The sequence below is a fragment of the Nansenia antarctica genome (genome assembly GCF_963989245.1).
Source record: "Nansenia antarctica genome assembly, chromosome: 17".
Lineage (NCBI taxonomy): Eukaryota > Metazoa > Chordata > Actinopteri > Argentiniformes > Microstomatidae > Nansenia > Nansenia antarctica.
Window position 1 is genome coordinate 16,126,106 of NC_137687.1, and position 20,399 is coordinate 16,146,504.

Consider the following 20,399-nt stretch of genomic DNA (forward strand, 5'->3'; position numbering starts at 1 on the left):
GAGTGAAGATATTACGCGGTACGCGCTTGTCCACCTCTCTGTCGATCAGCGCGTACGCTTGAATAATATCTTCACTCCACGATCATCTAGTCTGGTCTGGCGCCTGCACCGTCCATCGCTGTCGCGCAAACAAACCGTTAATGTCTGTTCAACTGTTAATGTCGAACCCTGAATGTCCCAAAACCCCAAAGACTGGAGAGTCACACTGAGTGATAGTCAAGAGATTGTGGATGCCAATAACACCAAAGCAGGCAGAGCAAACTAAAGTGATTTTGCTAGAACAAGTCCAGTACCTCCCTACTTCTCTGAATCCACAGGGACGTGTTCTCTGCCAATCCAGAGGCAGAGTACCCTGGCACCCTCGCCCTGACCTTCGACCCTACCACCAGACAGCTGACCTGTGTGTATAACGACCACAGTGTTTACGTTTGGGACGTGCGTGACATGAGGGATGTGGGAAAGGTCTACTCAGCTCTTTACCACAGTGGCTACGTCTGGAGTGTAGAGGTGGGTAGTTCATTTATTATAATTTATCTTCTTTTACAGTAGCCTACAGTAGCCCATTGCGTTCATAATAAAAACATTTTTTTAAATAGACACCTTGTCTATATCTCATAATTAGGAGATCTTTTTTCATAATTACGAGATCCATATCTCCTAATTTCCTAATTAGGACAAAAATCTCCTAATTATGAGATATACGTATGGGGAGGGGGGTATAGGATTAAGGGTGTGGGGGGGGGGGTTAGATGTGGGTTAAGGTTAGGGTTACCCTAACCCTATCCTTAACCCTAACCCTGACCTTAACCCTAAGATCTTTTGTCCGTAGTAGCCGAATTTACAGTTTGAAATAAAATAAAAAAACAGTTCTGGGATTGTGAGTCTGTTCTGTTGGTGTGTACCTTCCAGACCTACCCTGACACGGGGGAGCCGTCCCAGGCCTGTCTGCCCCCGGGGTCCTGGGTCACCTGCTCCTCAGACAACACCATCCGCCTCTGGCACAGCGACCGTCTGCAGAACCAGAACCAGCCCCCGGGATCCAACTGCCTCTACAGCCACGTAAGATCACCTCTACACTGCTCATAGCCTCTACACTGCTCATAGCCTCTACACTGCTCATAGCCTCTACACTGCTCATAGCCTCTCCACTGCTCATAGCCTCTCCACTGCTCATAGCCTCTCCACTGCTCATAGCCTCTCCACTGCTCATAGCCTCTCCACTGCTCATAGCCTCTCCACTGCTCATAGCCTCTCTACTGCTCATAGCCTCTCTACTGCTCATAGCCTCTCTACTGCTCATAGCCTCTCTACTGCTCATAGCCTCTACACTGCTCATAGCCTCTCTACTGCTCATAGCCTCTACACTGCTCATAGCCTCTCTACTGCTCATAGCCTCTACACTGCTCATAGCCTCTACACTGCTCATAGCCTCTCCACTGCTCATAGCCTCTCCACTGCTCATAGCCTCTACACTGCTCATAGCCTCTCTACTGCTCATAGCCTCTCTACTGCTCATAGCCTCTACACTGCTCATAGCCTCTCTACTGCTCATAGCCTCTACACTGCTCATAGCCTCTCTACTGCTCATAGCCTCTCCACTGCTCATAGCCTCTCCACTGCTCATAGCCTCTCCACTGCTCATAGCCTCTACACTGCTCATAGCCTCTACACTGCTCATAGCCTCTCTACTGCTCATAGCCTCTCCACTGCTCATAGCCTCTCCACTGCTCATAGCCTCTCCACTGCTCATAGCCTCTCCACTGCTCATAGCCTCTCCACTGCTCATAGCCTCTACACTGCTCATAGCCTCTCCACTGCTCATAGCCTCTCTACTGCTCATAGCCTCTCCACTGCTCATAGCCTCTCCACTGCTCATAGCCTCTACACTGCTCATAGCCTCTCCACTGCTCATAGCCTCTCCACTGCTCATAGCCTCTACACTGCTCATAGCCTCTCTACTGCTCATAGCCTCTCTACTGCTCATAGCCTCTCCACTGCTCATAGCCTCTCCACTGCTCATAACCTCTACACTGCTCATAGCCTCTCCACTGCTCATAGCCTCTCTACTGCTCATAGCCTCTCTACTGCTCATAGCCTCTCCACTGCTCATAGCCTCTCCACTGCTCATAACCTCTACACTGCTCATAGCCTCTCCACTGCTCATAGCCTCTCCACTGCTCATAGCCTCTCCACTGCTCATAGCCTCTCCACTGCTCATAGCCTCTCCACTGCTCATAACCTCTACACTGCTCATAGCCTCTACACTGCTCATAGCCTCTCTACTGCTCATAGCCTCTACACTGCTCATAGCCTCTACACTGCTCATAGCCTCTCCACTGCTCATAGCCTCTCCACTGCTCATAGCCTCTACACTGCTCATAGCCTCTCTACTGCTCATAGCCTCTCTACTGCTCATAGCCTCTCCACTGCTCATAGCCTCTCCACTGCTCATAACCTCTACACTGCTCATAGCCTCTCCACTGCTCATAGCCTCTCTACTGCTCATAGCCTCTCTACTGCTCATAGCCTCTCCACTGCTCATAGCCTCTCCACTGCTCATAACCTCTACACTGCTCATAGCCTCTCCACTGCTCATAGCCTCTCCACTGCTCATAGCCTCTCCACTGCTCATAGCCTCTCCACTGCTCATAGCCTCTCCACTGCTCATAACCTCTACACTGCTCATAGCCTCTACACTGCTCATAGCCTCTCTACTGCTCATAACCTCTCCACTGCTCATGTCTCTCCACTGCTCATAGCCTCTACACTGCTCATAGCCTCTACACTGCTCATGTCTACACTGCTCATGTCTACACTGCTCATGTCTACACTGCTCATGACGTCAGCTGTTTGAGAACGCTCGGGCGCTTTTAAATTGGCACATTGGGTCATAGCACCTCATTCAAGGACCCACCTTGATGCACTGAACCTCTCTGTCTGTCTTATGGAATATGTACAATGTGATCATTAAGCAATATCACACGAGAGGTAATAAGTGCTGTTATACTGAATATCAGCACGGCTGTGATTCGGTCGTTGTCTTCGGTACTCGGTCTGCGGCCTCGTACCTACGACCGAATCACAGCCGTGCTGATATTCAGTATAACAGCACTCCCTCTTGTGTGGTATTGCTTTTATACAACAGTTCTGCAGCGTCATTTATTAGTTAACAGTAATAAGCGACAACAGATTATGATTTGTTTGTTTATTTAATTTATTTTGGCTCCGCCAACAAAAAAATAGTTACGCAACTGAACTTCAACTGGACTGTTGCCTAGTAACCCTGTTGCCTAAAAGTCCCAGTGCTGTTATACTGTATATCAGCACTCATGGAATGCCTCTTGTCCAATCAAATGACTTGGTTGGAACTAACTGTTGTATAATGTATGTTATCTTCTGCTCTGGTCTGGTGTTGTGGTGGTGTTGTGGCTGCAGGACCTGATCAGGATCGCGTACGTGGGGGAGGCCGTGCAGCAGCTGCAGTCGGAATGCCCGCGGGCGGAGGGAGGGTCCCTGGACGGGAGGTCAGGCCTCAGGGTCCTGGGGATCGACCCCAGCGGACGACACCTGGCGGCCGGAGACCACAGTGGCAACCTGCGGTGAGCACCACTCAGACCCACATCATGATTGATTTATTATGGTAAAAAGTACAGACAGTACATCCCAGAGGATGGCACATAAAAGTACTGAAACACTTGTTTCCAACGTGGTCCTCGTTGGTAGACAAAACAACCAAGACAAGAACATACAAAAAACACTGCACCAAGAAACATACAAAGAGCAACATACAACATACAACAAACATGTGTTCACAGCATCTTTGGTCTGAATCATCTCCTCTGTTCACAGCATCTTTGGTCTGAATCATCTCCTCTGTTCACAGCATCTTTGGTCTGCCGCTCATGGATGAGCTGCTGAAGATCGAGGCGCACGACTCAGAAGTCCTGTGTCTGGAGTTCTCCCCGGCAGAGACAGGTGAGAGTCTAACTGTTCTCCCCAGGAGAGTCGGGTGAGGATCGAACTGTTATTTTCTGTCAGTTCCCTCCGATCCTCATCCACTGTTCCCCTCACTGTCCCACCCTCGAAACTCAAAGGCTTCGGAGACCGTGCTTTCTCACAAGCTGCACCCCGCCTCTGGAACTGTTTCTTCCCTTATTGTCAGCGTCTTTGAGCCCTAGAAAAGCGCCATATAAATACAATGAATTATTATTATTATTATTATTATTATTTAACATTTGTATTGATAGCTTCGTAATGGTGACTGATTGTTGTCCCCAGGTCTGCCCCTGCTGGCCTCCTCTAGCAGAGACCGCCTCATCCACGTGTTCAACACAGAGACGTGCTACAGCCTGGAGCAGACCGTCTGCGACCACTCAGCCTCCATCAACGCCCTCAAGTTCACTGGTGGGCGGAGACGAGCTTCTGTCAACCTCTGATTGTCCTGTTGTGGATTTAATTGATTCTTAGTTGATTGAGTAGAACTTATAAAGCACAAATACCTTAAATCAATTGACTCAAAAGAGGTATTTTATTAAGCAAAGTTACATGAGCTTAGAGAGAAAATAGCAGAGTCAAAAAGCCCCCTCCTGTCAGAGGGACACACATTTATAGCAGTTTCCTGTCTGATGAGGTCACTACTGTTGCTTAACCAATCATAATCATCTGCACCACAGTTCTTGGCACATCTCTTACAGGAAGGGAAGGCCTTCCTTTAGTGCTAGATTCCCCAGAATGTAGAGAGACTTCAATTCTCAGCATATTTGATATAAAACTACAACAGTCCACGTTGCCAGTGAATATACACTCCTACTCGAGGAAGTCTTTGTCTTACTGTCAATCAGATTGTTTGTTTGTTTGTTTGTGATGGACGTCTACAGTAATGCATGGGAGGGAGGACGGGCTGCTTTGACATCCATGTTGTGGTTCACCTGTGTGCAGGTGTGAGCCCTGAGGTGTCCATGGTGAGCTGTGGCGCCGACAAGAGCATCTACTTCCGCGCAGCTGAACAGGTGGGCCTCTATTGAACAGAACGTAGTCTCTGTTGATTTGTTATCAACCAAAAGTCCACCAATATTGGACTTTTGGGTCCGATGTCATTTCTTGGGGGCAAAATTCACAGATAACCAATATATCTGCCTCAGGTAGGACGGTTTCCATTTTGTTTATACCGTTAAAACGTCCCAGAGAAAGACAGTTTTTTGGGTAACCAGGATTCAAAATGACATTGTTGAGCCGGCAATTTCAAATAATGGAGCCCTATACTATTATACTACAATACATGTTGAAGACGCCATGAAAACTCACAGTCGCAACACAATTAGGCTACTTCAGAATTTCACAATTATAAGTGGTATCAAGACTATCACCTTGTTCATGCAAATCCTACACACAGCCTTGTCAACATCTATGTATTTGAGGAAAAAGTTTGAATTGCAACTGTTCACCTCTCTCCCTCCCTCCCTCCCTCCCAGTCTTCTGAGGGCCTCACCTTCACCCTGACCCACCATGTGGTGGAGAAGACGGTGCCGTGTGACATGGACCTGGACGCCTCCGGCACTCACACGCCCATCGCCTGCCAGGACCGGAACATCAGGTACCTGACTGACTGATTCCAGACCCTGGTGCTTGCCTACCAGGCAGCTAAGGGGACAGACCCTGGTGATTGTCTACCAGGCAGCTAACGGCCAAGCTCCACCATGGCCATCGAGCGTTGCGTCTAATGTGCGTTGCGTCCGAAATTGGGATCAAATGTATTGTAATCAATGAAAGGTGCTCCACCTGCTGCGTAGCGTCGCGTCAGCGTTGCGTCCGATGGCTGCGTCCAAAGTAGACTTTCAAAAAAGTTTGATTTTTGACGGTGGATGGACGCAGACGTCACAATGAGATGCCCCACGTGGGCGCCGTGGGGAACTCTTGTTGCAGGAATGGATACTCTATGTATCAGATGAATAAACGTTGGTATGATCATCATCTGACATGTCTGGAGTTTAGAATGATAAGGTTCTATCTCCGTTTAGAATGATAAGGTTCTATCTCCGTTTAGAATGATAAGGTTCTATCTCCGTTTAGAATGATAAGGTTCTATCTCCGTTTAGAATGATAAGGTTCTATCTCCGTTTAGAATGATAAGGTTCTATCTCCGTTTGTATGTAACTAGATTTATGGTAGGGTATGGTAGGGTAGGTATTTAAGGATAGGGTTAGATTTAAGGTTAGGGCAAGGTTTAGGATTAGTGGTTAGTTAGTTGAAATGTTGTTGACAGTTAGTTGAACATCTACTGAACTAGCAACTATCTATTTGGGAATATGTAGATAAAATATTACCCTGATTGGAAAATGTTCTGTATGATGTTGTTATTGTTGTGGACATAATTGCAGTCAAGGGTGAAATTATTCGCGTATACAAAAAATGCCAGTGGAGCTAGAGTAGAACGTTGACGTTGACGCAACGTTGATGCGACGCAGCAGGTGGAGCTTGGACAACGGGAAGTTGACGCAACGTCGATGGCGAGTTGACGCGACGCAGCAGGTGGAGCTTGGCCGTAAGGGGACAGCCCCTGTCTACTTGCAGGCAATGGTCACCCCCCAAACTTCAGCCCGTTCCCTCCGCTCCTCCACCTCTGCTGGCCGACTGGCCCCACCACCTCTACATTTACACGGCAGTCGCACTGCCCGATCACGTCTCTTCACAACACTGGTGAATGAGCTTCCCACGGCTGTCAGAACTGCAGAGTCACTACCCATCTTTCGTCAGAGACTGAAGACCTCCATCTCTTCAGGTTGCACCTTAACTGCTCCTCCTGAGACATCCACTACCCCCCAGCACTGCGTCTCCTGAGACACCCGCTTTCCCCTTCACTGTGTCCCCTATGACTTCTACTGCCCCCCTTGTACTGTCTCTGTTCTCCAATGTCTATATACAGTATAAAAAAGCTGGATTACTCTTCCTGGTACGACTGGTGGATTGATGATTCACTTCCTTAGTCAAATGTATCGATTGTAAGTCGCTTTGGAATAAGGCGTCTGCTAAATGTCAAAAATGTAAATGTAAATGACTGATGACCGGGACTCTGTCTGTGGGACTTCTATTCAACGGGCGCGGCGGCTGTGTCTCAGGAGGTAGAGCCGCCGGTCTAATGATCGCAAGGTTGGCAGATTGGCGGTTCGAGCCCCAGCTGGCCACATGTCGAAGTGTCCTTGGACAAGACACTGAACCCCAAATTGCTCCCAGTGAGCGGGCCGGCGCCTTGCATGGCAGCTTGCCGCCATTGGTGTGTGAATGTGTGTGTGAATGGGTGAATGAGAGGCCGTTGTAAAGCGCTTTGGATAAAGGCATAGCTATATAAGTCAGTCTATATAAGTCAGTCTATATAAGTCAGTCTGTTTGTTGTCCTTCCCTCTTCAGAGTGTACAACGTGAGGAGTGGGAAGATGAAGAGGAGCTTCAGGGGCTCTACCAGTGATGACGGCACGCTGCTGAAGGTGAAGAGATGGATGGATGGATGAAGTTAAGAGCTTTGCTCCAATGTGATTGATATTCCTCTAGTCTAGTGCATATGCTTATATTCTCTACTTTTTCTTGACCATGTCTACATGCCTAAATGCATTGAGTTGCTGCCACATGATTGGCTGATTAGATATTTGAGTTAACAAGCAGTTGAAAAGGTGTACCTAATAAAGTGGCCGGTGATTGTATACCGTGGGGTGCAAGAATTTGGGCACCCCTGGTTTAAATCTAAGTAAGTAAGTAAAACTTGAATGAATGCACGGGGTGCTTTACATCATAAATAAGGTATAAATGTCTGTTACAATTAATCTCCAAGTGATTTTCCCCCCCATGCTTTCTGTTCTCTGTGAGCAGGTTCAGATGGACCCTTCTGGGACGTACCTGGCCACCAGCTGCTCTGACAAGAGCATCTGCATCTTCGACTACGACTCAGGAGACTGTGTGGCCACCCTGTCTGGACACTCAGGTACGCTTGATGTCACTTTATAGGTCACATGATTGATTCACATGTTACATGATTGATTCACATGTTACATGATTGATTGACAGTTAAAAGAGTTAGCCTATTATTTATCGTTAAGATAGTTCAAAAGAAGTACATTTCTGTTGTATTGGCTAAGAATGGGTAGAACTGCAGGTTCCAGAATGCCTTGCAGCAAGACGTCATATATGTTGTTTTTTGAGAAATGCGAATGGTACAAAATATACTACAACGCTCTCTTTCTCCGACATTTGCCAGGGCTCAAACTGTGCCGTGTTGGGTACTTGAATTTGAGTTTATTGAGTCTTGAAAGTCCTTGAAAGTCCTTGAAAGTCCTGTGGTGTGGGAACCCTGATTTGCTCCTCTTCCTCACTTGTTTGTACTTTCCTCTCTCTTCCTCACGCTTCCTCAATCTTCTCTCTCCATAGAGATTGTAACTGGCATGAGGTTCAGCCAGGACTGCAGGCACCTCATCACAGTGTCTGGAGACAGGTAAACATTTTAACGTCCGTACTGCTGTATCCTCCTCAGACTTTGTTTGTTCAGGTGTGAGCTGTGTCTCAGGAGGTAGAGGCTGTGTCTCAGGAGGTAGAGGCTGTGTCTCAGGAGGTAGAGGCTGTGTCTCAGGAGGTAGAGGCTGTGTCTCAGGAGGTAGAGGCTGTGTCTCAGGAGGTAGAGGCTGTGTCTCAGGAGGTTGAGGCTGTGTCTCAGGAGGTTGAGGCTGTGTCTCAGGAGGTAGAGGCTGTGTCTCAGGAGGTAGAGGCTGTGTCTCAGGAGGTAGAGGCTGTGTCTCAGGAGGTAGAGGCTGTGTCTCAGGAGGTAGAGGCTGTGTCTCAGGAGGTAGAGGCTGTGTTTCAGGAGGTAGAGGCTGTGTCTCAGGAGGTTGAGGCTGTGTCTCAGGAGGTTGAGGCTGTGTCTCAGGAGGTAGAGGCTGTGTCTCAGGAGGTAGAGGCTGTGTCTCAGGAGGGTAGAGCCGCCGTCTAATGATCGCAAGGTCGGCAGATCGGCGGTTCGAGCCCCGGCCGGCCACATGTTGAAGTGTCCTTGGGCAAGACACTGAACCCCAAATTGCTCCCAGTGAGCGGGCCAGCGCCTTGCATGGTAGCTTGCCGCCTTTGGTGTGTGAATGTGTGTGTGAATGGGTGAACGAGAGGCCGTTGTAAAGGGCTTTGGAATAAGGCGCTATACAAGTCAGTCCATTTACCATTTAGCTATGTTCTGTCTGTCTGTTTTCAGCTGTGTGTTTGTGTGGAGGCTGGACTCCCAGATGACCAAGTCCATGAGGAAGAGGCTGGCGGAGAGGAGACAGGAAGCTGGGCTGAAGAAGCAGCAACCTACCAAACAGCAATGTATCAGGTACTGAACACATCTAACCTACCAAACAGCAATGTATCAGGTACTGAACACATCTAACCTACCTACTTTGAGCTGCAATGTTTGCAGGAAAAGCGCTATACAAATAAAGTTATTATTATTATTATTATTATTATTATTACTACCATGTAGCTTGTTTCAAGCAATTAGCACCTATTTGTCTTCATCAATTCGGGTCCTTGAATTTGAGGGAATTGAGTCTTGAAAGTCCTTGAAAGGTGCTTGAATTTGATGTTTCAGAAGGTGTGGGAACCCTGTGCCTATGAATGTGTCTCTGTGTCTAGGAGAGAAACCTTCATCACCGTCCCCTCCAGCCAACAGCCACAGACCCAGGAGACCATCACTGAAGAGGAGCTGGAGGAGGACCAGCAGATCCCAGCAGGTGAGCGGAAGGACAGTTCAGTATGGGGGAGCTTGATCCAGTTCATCCTGGCTCTAGTGTCCCTCTCTTTATGAATGCACAGCATCAATCTGTACCTCGCCCCACTGCCACCCGGGCGTAGGTACAGAACGCTACGGTGCAAAAGGGCTCGCTTTGGCAAAAGCCTGATCCCCGCAGCCATTGTTGCCTTAAATAACAGACCGCGCTGAGTGTGTGTACTTGTGTGTCTATCATGTGTAGCACTGTCTGTTGTTGTCTGCGTTATACAGTGTTGTATGTATATATGTATACTGTACAGTGTTGTATGTATATATGTATACTGTACAGTGTTGTGAAAATGAATTTCCTCCTGGGGACAACAAATCGAATCTAATCTAACGTCTCTCCTCCAGGCTTCCAGGACTTTGACCCCATGGTCCTAAAGACCAACGGTAAACTGCCTATGTGGGCACGGAAACTGGTACGAGGGAATTCAGCATAGACCACGGATGATAGTTAATAATAATAATAATAATAATAATTCTTCATTGTATTTATATAGCGCTTTTCCGGGGCTCAAAGACACTGACAATATGGGAAAAACAGAAAACACAGAAACAACAAGCAACAAATAACATGAGCACAGAGTTAACGAACAGGCACAGGGAACAATTAACACAGCAATGTCCAGGGGGGGAGGGGGGAGGGTGGGGGGGGGTTAGGGGAGTTGGCTGTGTGTTTAGTGGTGTGTCACTAGCTGGGGGTTTCGCTGGCTCTCACTGTAGCTGTGTGTCTGTGTCTCAGGGTTTGGCAGGTAACCCGAGTGACGCCCCAGGTGAGACAGAGTCGAGCCCCTACCAGCCCCGCGGCCGCTGGGCCAAGCAGTGGGAACCCCAGGCAATCGGCTCGGTTACCATGACCCTGCAGATGTCTGGAGAGGAGGAGGAGGAGGAGGAGGAGGAAGAGGTGGCGGCGGCAGAGGTAGAGGAAAATGATAAGGTCACTTTTGATTTCTGTTCACTGTTCATTCATGAGTGATTCACATGTAAATAGAATGTAGTGGTCCCAATTTTAGCTAGCCACCAGCTGTTTTAACATATTCATCATATTTTCAGACCAGTTCAATAATCAACCTGTCTTCAAATCTATCTAAACTGTTAACAAACGAGAGGTAAGGAGCACCTGATGGAATTGTAATGACGAGGAGGAGAACGTTTTCTGTGTCGTATTGTTATGAGTTAAACTCTCATCCTCTGTTGTTTTGTTCTGTCACTTAAAGCAGAGGTATATTGTGGTAGGACCAACCTTTTGTGGGTTTTCCAAACGTGTCACCTTCCTGCTAAATTAGAAGTTTAAAAAATTCAAATGAGTTTTTACCTCAAAATCTAAATCTTTTTTGGGGTGGGGGGTGTACTTCTCATCCAAGTCACACGATGCGCGAGCTAACTAACCTTCCTGCCTGCTAAACTCCGCTGCTGTTCATGCAGCTAAGTACAATTCTAGACAGTACAGGACAGGACACTGTCAAGCAGGGTTTCCGTTAACCGGTAATTACCGGTCTTTGTCCGGTAAAATATGTCCGACAAATTTAAAACTCTTCGGTCGTAATGTCCGGTGAAAATAATTCCCTCTTAAAACCCTTCTGCGCCGAAATGTACCTCCGCCGGCACAAATCCGCACACAACATTGTAATTACCGTAATTTCTAAACGGTTTGTGCTATCGAAAAAATTGCAACTGTCCCTGAAAGCTGAGATGTTGCACTTCAACCAACATATAGGGTATTACGGTAAAATGTGACGTGACGACATTCTCAGTGTCAGTTTACTCACAGTGAAGGCGGAGGAGGAGTTGTACTCCCGAGTCCGAGTAAGTATGATTTGACAGGAAGTTAAACTAAATGCCTTCCCAACCAGCGAGACCTGGTTATAGAAATGACGTTGTTTTATTGATAAAAAAAGGGTAAAACTGGAAAGAGAAAATAGAAAACTCACATTAATCCCAAACAATTTAACAAACTTCAGTTAACGTAATGTGGAGTCCGTTCATTGATCGATGCAGTCTGTTCAGTTCCCAGTGTGGCGCGCGTTCAGCGCTGGACATGGCATAGCGCGCATGCGAATCATGTTGTATTATTATATATTATATAGCTCGCATCTAATCGTATCGGATGAGAAATAGACATTAAATGGCATATATAGGCCGCTACACAACAGTAATCACCGCGACAAACAGCGATATTATATTTTAATATGATGACCGGAATATCTCACGTTTGTCCGGTAAATCGAAATCTTCCCGGACACGATGTCCGGCGGCAATTTTTTCTAACGGAAACCCTGCTGTCAAGTAAGCAACCTGTTTTCGACATAATTAATAATTAAGGTAGCTAGCGCTATCCATCTACCACCTTTAGTGGTACCCCCCCCCCCCCCCCCCATCAACAAAAATGTTATCCGCGCATTGATAATTGTCTTTGTGCAAAAAGAAAGTGTCACCTTTTTTGGACCATCACCAATTTTCCCCCCTTTTTAACTGTACTGTTTGAACTGTGGAGTGACCCCTGACCCTGTGTTGTGTGCAGGGGTCGGGTGTTTCAGAGGAACACAGGGTCCAGAGGCCTGACTCCCTGGCCCTGCCAGACAGTGAGAAGCTGTTTTCTCCGGGGCTGAGCTCCTCTGAGACCAGTGACTACACGGTGTACCCTGCCAACAGCACAGCCCTGTCCACGGCCAAGGAGGGGTAAGGACCTGGTTTTTGTTTGTTTTGTTTTTTTACTTAGTTTTTATTTCAGTTTCAGCAACTTGTACAATTATGTCATGTTTTGTCTACTGTTTTTTTCCATTCCAATAGCTGTACACGTATGGTCTGTGAATGTGGTTCAAAGCAAGACACACAGAGCAGAAATGAACGATCAACAGAAACATTGAGAGACATTGTGACAGAAATAAAAGGAAAGATTTTGAAATGAAAGAAAAAGGGTAGGGGGGAATAGAGTCAGATGGGGGGGGGGGGGGGGGGAAGTTGTGTGTGTGTGTGTGAATGCAATGCAGGCGTATGGTAAGGACCCGTTTACACAGAGATTCTAATCTGGCTTTGGTTGTAGACAAGAGAGTTTTGCAGCGTGTGTGTGTGTGTGTGTGTGTGTGTGTGTGTGTGTGTGTGTGTGTGCAGATGCTTTGGTGCCTCTGAGATGACAATGGTGGTGTTGTGTTGTGTTAAAAGGTTCCCCCTACTTTCTACTCAGCCTGTTACCCCTGACACAAACAACATCTAACCTCCTCACTACCAGTTGCTTGTGATGATTCTAGCCCAGCAGTGCACCCCATTGAACATAGTGACACACAGACATATATTACTGTGCTAAAATATTGTTAATGTGTATTGAAAGTTGACATAATGTTGCTGGACTGTTCGGCGGTATGGTGCCATTGTCTGAGAGACGAGCGTTTTCACTTTCACCTTTTATCAACCGGCAGTGAAAGAGTGTGTGTGCCTCTGCTCTGCGGCTCCCTTTTCTACTGTAGAGTGTGCTAGGCTCTAGTGTCCTAGACACACACACACATGAATGTGTCATGTTTAACACTAGAACAGCCATGAGGGGTCATTTGTGAGTAAAGAAAAGTGTTATATCTTTCCACTCTATCAAATTCCAGGACCCTCCTTTCATGACTTTTCCTAGATATGTGCGTTCTACCACCCAGTATCCTTACATTTTCTAAATCACATCATAATAAGCTAGTATAAAGCTATTTTTATGTTTTTCTGCGTAGGAAGCAGGCTAATTTACAAGCGGACAACTAGTGGTCGTTGACCCTCATTTGACCCCCGAGGCGGCTCTTTTAGTAGGTAAAATGGCACGGCTGTTCTAGTGTTAACACGTTTTGACAGTTTTGACCTGCTTTTGACCTGTATGATCGCGTATGGCTAAACAGACTATCACTGTGATCTATCTGCCTAAGGCTACCCCCCTGCCTCTTACAGCAATTGTTCTATTTGATTTTAAATATAGGTACTTTATTTACCTGGGACTTACCTTATGCTACCTTGTAAATAAAATCACCTCTAGCACTGGAACGACATCTTTCTCCACAGTTTACTACTTACTAGCCACAAACACTCCCCTATGGAGTGGCACCACATGTACATTGGCTGTTTGCGTGATTTGTTCTCGTTCTTGTTGTGTTGCAGTGATTCTGACGTGAGCGCGCCGGGGGAGGAGGGTAAAGGAGGAGGAGGAGGAGAGGACCGGCAGCGTCTCCCAGGCTGGGGAGAGGAGGAGGAGGAGGAGGAGGAGGAGCTCAGTCCAGACAGCGCCTGCTGTGTGACCTCTACTGAGAGCCAGGAGCTGCCCCAAGACGGTGAGACTGGGGGCGCTTAGGTGGCGTAGCGGGTTAAGCGTCGACCAAGTAACCGCAGGATTCCTGGTTCGATTCCGGCCGCGGACAAATCCTGCATGTCATCCCTTCTCTCTCTCTCTCATTCATCCTTCCTGTCATATCTCTACTGTCTCTATCAATAAGAAGAAAAGTACGAGTGGGACTGCCCCACTCGGAAAAGAATAACTTCAAACAAACAAACAAACAAACAAAAAAAGGACGGTGAGACTGTAGTACTGATGCCAAATGGAATAAGTTGAGTCTGAAAGAGCCTGTCATGTGACAGCAGCAGTAGGTGGTACGGGGCGGCTGTGTCTCAGGAGGTAGAGCTGCCGCCTAATGATCGCAAGGTTGTCAGACCGGCGGTTCGAGCCCCGGCTGGCCACATGTCGAAGTGTCCTTGGGCAAGACACTGAACCCCAAATTGCTCCCAGTGAGCGCGCCGGCGCCTTGCATGGCAGCTTGCCGCCATTGGTGTGTGAATGTGTGTGTGAATGGGTGAATGAGAGGCCGTTGTAAAGCGCTTTGGATAAAGGCGCTATCTATATAAGTGCAGTCCATCTACCATTTACCAGTCCATTTGGTTGTTGATGAAGGGTGAAAACGATCAATAGTACTGTTGTGTACCCTGTAGTGCTGTGGTGAGTCAAATGTCAAGTATTTCTGACCCTGTCCTGCTGTCTCATGTTCAGACACGGAGTCCCTCAGCCAGATGAGCTCCAACGGCAGCTCTGCAGAGGAGGAGACGCCAGAGACGCAGCAGCACCCTCAGCAGGTTGAGACGCCCCTGCACCCACACGTTGACGCTACGGCAGACAACCTGCTCAGCGACGGAGGTACGTTTACACGTTTGGCATTCAGCAGACGCCTTATTCCAAAGCGACTTACAATCGATACATTTGACTAAGCAAGTGAATCGTCAGTGCACCGGTTCTAGCAGGAAGAGTAATCTAGCTCAGGCCAGGGGCCATTGGCAGTCGTCGTGATAGAAGAAGAAAGAAAGATTATCTAACCCGACACTGGAGAGACAATACAAGGGGGGCAGTAGAGTCTTAGGAGGCATAGTATAGGGGAAAAGCAGGTGTCTCAGGAGACACAGTGATGGGGGGGTAGTAGATGTCTCAGGAGGAGCAGTTAAGGTATAACCTGAAGAGATGGAGGTCTTCAGTCTCCGACGGAAGATGGGGAGTACTGAGCCTTATCTGTTTGGTCCTCTGATCCTTTCTTTTCTTTATTTTTTCCTCTTGGTAGACACACACATTATATTTATTGCATTTCCTTGGTCCTCACATTTCTATTTTCCTCCCAGCAGAGGAGAAGTTTGAGACGGACCCTCAGAGCCTGCAGCCGCCCAAAGAGAGCCACTTCCTGAACCCTCGCCTCAGCATCTCCAGCCGCTTCCTGTCCCGGTTCCAGGGCCGCCTCCGGTCAGTCTCGCCTCCCGTCAGCGTTCTGCTTCACAGGACTCTACTAGTAGATTGAAAAGATCGGGACGGCTGTGGTTCAGGAGGTAGAGCCGCCGTCTAATGATCGCAAAGGTCGGCAGATCGGCGGTTCGAGCCCCGGCTGGCCACATGTCGAAGTGTCCTTGGGCAAGACACTGAACCCCAAATTGCTCCCAGTGAGCGGGCCGGCGCCTTGCATGGTAGCTTGCCGCCTTTGATGTGTGTGAGTAGGTGAATGAGAGGCCGTTGTAAAGCGCTTTGGATAAAGGCGCTATATAAGTGTAGTCCGTTTACCAGTCCATCCACAGGACTCTACTACTAGATTGAGAAGATTTCAGTTGATTCCAGAGACTTCTGTCTAGAGATCCAGGGGAGAGGAATGAGTGTGTCCTACAGTCCTACAGTATGACCTGCTCCTGTGGGGGGGGGGGGGGTGATGCCCAAAGCAGTCTTGTGGAACAATACTCGTGTTTTTACTCTAATACAAGTGCCTCTCGTTTGATGACATTTGCTCTTTCTACACGTCTACAGTGGAGAATGTAGTAGACCGTCTCAAGTTGCTGAACCTTGTTGTGTGTTGTGTGTTGGTTGCTAGGGCGGGTCCTGGCCTGGCCTCACGCCCGACAATTTTTCTGCCGCCCAGGATCTCTGAGGAGGCCAGCAGCCCTGACCCCAGCCTCAGCACCACAGAAGTACGTATGCTCCTCACCCAGACAGACAGACAGACAGACACAGTACATAATGCACCTCACTACTCACCCAGACAGTACATATGCACCACATCACCATGCTGCTCAACTCACACACACACTACACACACTACACACACTAGGTCGTCCTTGGACGAGCCCTCCATCAGCACTTCCAGTCATCCCGATCCTCCATACATCTGGCTAGCTGGCCAGGTACTTTCCACTCCTGTGTCTTTCATATGTTAGTGTGGGACGCCCTCGCCCCCAGGAAATGACGCAAGAACAGCCCCAGGCCCTACCCAGGACAGCATAGAGATCACACCAGGTCTCTCCAGGTCTCTGGGTGCTAATACAGAGGATCATCATCATCATCTTTACATGATGAGGGTTACCCTAGTGTTGAGGTCTGCTCCATTCTTTCAAATGCATTTGTTATTATTCCCAGAGAGCAGCAGAGTTTCAGCCCTATGTGCATTTAAAAATGCACTTCATGCATTTCAATCTAGGTAGGAATTTGGACCACATTATTGCCCAAGAAATGATATGGACACAGTACCAACAGATCAATAACATGCATTCATCCCAAAGCATGTTGGTCCCAATCCTAACCCTAGAGAACGACTCATAAGTTTTGTCAGCATAGTTATTAATGATGATGTTATTTCTAGGTTAATTCACAGCAGCTTTCTGAGAACTGTGCCACAGAATCTAAAGAGGAGAGCCAGAACACTGGTGAGTACTATCTACTATCTACATCCCCCCTTTCTCCCAATCCTCCAAAGAAAGTGATATTAAGCGATGATTAATTTGTATTAACGGGCCCAAAGTGTGCAAAGAAAACATTCCCCACACCGTTACACCAACCCCAACAGCTTGGACTGGTTGAAAGCAAGTGTTGGTGTTGGTTGGCATGGGATGGTTTAGCTCTCATTTTGTGTTGTTTTGTTTTGCTCAGGTTCTTTGGATGAGACGGTGAACCCGAAGATGTGTAACCAGATTGTTAATGAGTTGAGGCATACCATAAGGACTGCAGTTAGCTTTTACAATAAGGTGGGTTTACAGTTTACAGTATTACATCTGTTTTTAATTGTAACAATTGAGCCGTCTTTCAAGATCTCCAAATCAAGTGTAAAACGTCAGAATTATTCTGGACCTCGCTCCTGTATCATAATGCAAGCACTTGCAAACTACTGTTGTATGAGAGGGACTTAACACTACAACAGCCTTGCCTTTTTTACCTACTATAAGAGCTTTACAATGCTCAAGCTGCTATTTACACACAACGACCACTAGTTGACCGTCTTGTAAATTAGCCTGCTTCCTACACCGAAAAACGGCGAAGTAGCTTTATACTAGCTTATCCTGAACGCACCTATCTAGGAAAAGTCATGAAAGGAGGGTCCTGAAATTTGATCGAGTGCAAAGATATAACACTTTTCTTTAATCATGGCTGTTCTAGTGTTAACTTCCTGGTGTGTCGACCTCTAGGTGCGCTCCATGACGGACAGTCCGGAGCAGCAGTCTCAGATGGCGGACATTTTGAAGGAAGCCTTTGCGGTGGTCAGGAGTGAGCTGGACTCTGTCTGCCCGGAGGAGGACGGTCCTTCACCGTGTCAGACGGCCCCTGGTCCCCCGGAGGAGTCCCCGGGCCGCCAGCTGAGGGACGACAGGACCGTGGCTCTGCTGGAGAAGTACTCTGACATGCTGATACAGATCACCACAGAGAAGAAGATCGACTTAACTGAGGGCAGCTGAGGGCAACTGAGGGCAGCTTAAAGATACTGAGGAGGATATCAGGGTTCCCGCGCTGGTCTTAAAAAGCCTTAAAGTCTAAAATCCAGCAATCCGATTAACAAGGCCAAAAAAGGTCTCACATTTCAGTTATTCGGTCTAAAAATTAGGCGCTAGGTCTTAAAAATTAGATCCTACAAGGAAATCAGTCCGACCACATCTATTTACGCGGAAATTAATCAAGGATGATGATTGATCAATTAATCAATCACCTCGAGGATGACAAAAAGCCATCATGGTGTCGCGACAGGTCAACATTTCTATTCAAAGAGGGCTAAAAAAGGCCCCAAAAGGTCTTAAATTTGACTTTTTGAAACTTGTAGGAACCCTGATATATCCTTATATCCACCACACACACACGGCTTAAACGGCTTCTGTCTAAATAAAACACTGGGAGTGGCAAAGGTGGGCACAATGCTATTGAATGTGGCTTATTTTGTTGTCCATGTCTCTGTTTGACCAGTATTATTAGTAGTGTTCTTTGATGCTATCATAGCTGTTGATGGCATGTTTAAAAAAACAAAAAAAAAGATTTTTCATTATATTTTATATATTTTTTATTTTACTAATTAAAGTATTAAAGCGTTCATACTCTACATTGTGTTGTGTGTTTCTGTATGTATTTAGGGCAATGAGTACATTACGTCTGTATGCATTCATAATAATAATAATAATAACTTAAATAAATAATTGTATTTTTGTATAACGCTTTTCATGCAAAGGTTGCAGCTCAAAGTGCTCCGTTAAATATATTGTTAAATATATTGAGCTGTGTCGACTTTCCAGTGGAAAGTCATGTTTGCAGCCACATTTAAAAGTGGGGTTGCAAAATTCCCGTAAGTTTGGGAAACTTTCAGATAATGTCCAAGGTTATATGGAAACCTTGGAAATTATCTGAAAGTTTCCCAAACGAATGGGCATTTTGCAACCCTATTTAAAATACTTGGTGTATTTATTATGGCTGCGTTTACCACAGGCTAGCTAGTACGTGTTTTCAGTGACAGCGATCAGGGCCGTGTTCGTAAATTCGCCGGAGCGCACACTGGGTTCGACGTCATAATGGGCATTGGGTAATTTGATTGGACTAGAGGCAGTCACGTGGACGCTCCGGCGCTCTCAGAGCGAATTTACGAACGTGACCCACGATTCGAGTCGAACTGAGGGAAAGGCGTGGAAAGTTTGCTAATAATAATATATGTTTATTTGTATAGCGCTTTTCCTGCAAACGTTGCAGCTCAAAGTGCTTCAATCATTATATAAATCATAATTGAATGATTTAGTCATTTAAAGGCAATATTAAAAAGATGGGTTTTTAGTCTTGACTTGAACATAAATTATGTGCTGAGGTTGCATCCCTAATGTAAACTGGCAGTGAGACACAATCTGGAGCATAAAATGAGAATGCAGCCTCACCAAATCTCTTCTTTTTTTGTACATGTGGTACACAGAGGAAACCAGCGTCAGAAGACCTGAGACTGAGAGCTTTATTGGGCTGATATGCTAGCAAAAGACCTGAACATATTCTGGTGCTGTGGCAGTGAGAGCTTTATAAACCAGCAGAAGGATCTTGGAATCTATTCTGAATTTAACAGGAAGCCAGAGCGAATTTCCGAACGCGGCCCAATAACTGAGGAAAAGGCGTGGAAAGTCTGGCTGGTGATTGGCTGAGAAACTTGTTGTTCCACAGGCTTGTGTTGCGGGGGAATAATTCCGGTATCACTTTCTAGTTCAGTCTCGAATGGAGTCAAACGAATAAAAGTCAAAATGTTTCTCTGATAGGCGCAGCGGACTGAATATCCCCCGGCAATGTCGATCAATAAAAGCCGGCCAGTTGTAGCGGGTTATGGCTGCTCATAGGGGACTCTTCACCGCCACAAAGACGCAAGCAGAGTCATGGAAATGTCACATCGCCCGTCAGCTGAAACACCGGGATAAGTTTCAGAAGGCAATGTTTCAGGATGTCATACGGTCATGTACGTAAACACGTGTCACTTACTTGCTTGTTTGTTTAGAGAAGTAGCTAGGCTTGTTGATCGTGATGTTTTTCTTTTTCCCCAAACATGCTTATAATATAAAGCCATAATATTATATAGCTGGCCTAAGGAAGTCCTGCAAATCGTGACGTTAGAATGATAAGGTTCTATCTCCATTTTTGTCAAAATTGGGTTTTCTTTCCTCATAATCTGATCCATTAGGTGTTTATTAATGCCTGTGTGGTGTTGTTTTTAAAATGTTGACATTTTTTTTGTTAGTAATTCATAAAATACAAAGGTTCCATCTCACTAAAACATAATGGAATGTCAAAACTTTGACGCTCAATATCTCTGAACTGCCCTAAACGGAGATAGAACCTTATCATTCTAAACTCACGA

At 46.7% G+C, this 20,399-nt stretch overlaps 2 protein-coding genes across 2 annotated transcripts in view; both read left to right on the plus strand.

Annotated features, from left to right (window-relative positions):
- Positions 1–18,311, plus strand: part of wdr62 (WD repeat domain 62) — a gene marked incomplete at its 5' end in the record, with an annotated part of 28,282 nt that extends 9,971 nt beyond the window's left edge. The window contains 22 exons of the mRNA XM_080547341.1: positions 318–507; positions 910–1,059; positions 3,436–3,599; positions 3,884–3,975; positions 4,279–4,404; positions 4,939–5,009; positions 5,472–5,593; positions 7,405–7,480; positions 7,860–7,971; positions 8,415–8,478; positions 9,223–9,342; positions 9,645–9,742; positions 10,135–10,202; positions 10,526–10,702; positions 12,305–12,462; positions 13,912–14,081; positions 14,792–14,935; positions 15,409–15,526; positions 16,140–16,236; positions 16,905–16,968; positions 17,192–17,286; positions 17,725–18,311. Of these exons, the coding sequence (XP_080403467.1) occupies positions 318–507; positions 910–1,059; positions 3,436–3,599; positions 3,884–3,975; positions 4,279–4,404; positions 4,939–5,009; positions 5,472–5,593; positions 7,405–7,480; positions 7,860–7,971; positions 8,415–8,478; positions 9,223–9,342; positions 9,645–9,742; positions 10,135–10,202; positions 10,526–10,702; positions 12,305–12,462; positions 13,912–14,081; positions 14,792–14,935; positions 15,409–15,526; positions 16,140–16,236; positions 16,905–16,968; positions 17,192–17,286; positions 17,725–17,991 (2,743 nt within the window). The 3' untranslated portion in view covers positions 17,992–18,311. The remainder of the gene's footprint in view (positions 1–317; positions 508–909; positions 1,060–3,435; positions 3,600–3,883; positions 3,976–4,278; positions 4,405–4,938; positions 5,010–5,471; positions 5,594–7,404; positions 7,481–7,859; positions 7,972–8,414; positions 8,479–9,222; positions 9,343–9,644; positions 9,743–10,134; positions 10,203–10,525; positions 10,703–12,304; positions 12,463–13,911; positions 14,082–14,791; positions 14,936–15,408; positions 15,527–16,139; positions 16,237–16,904; positions 16,969–17,191; positions 17,287–17,724) is intronic.
- Positions 18,312–19,870: 1,559 nt separating this feature from the next.
- Positions 19,871–20,399, plus strand: part of atg16l2 (ATG16 autophagy related 16-like 2) — a gene marked incomplete at its 5' end in the record, with an annotated part of 30,044 nt that continues 29,515 nt past the window's right edge. Inside the window, one exon of the mRNA XM_080547342.1 lies at positions 19,871–20,000. Coding sequence (XP_080403468.1) covers positions 19,871–20,000 — 130 coding nt within the window. The remainder of the gene's footprint in view (positions 20,001–20,399) is intronic.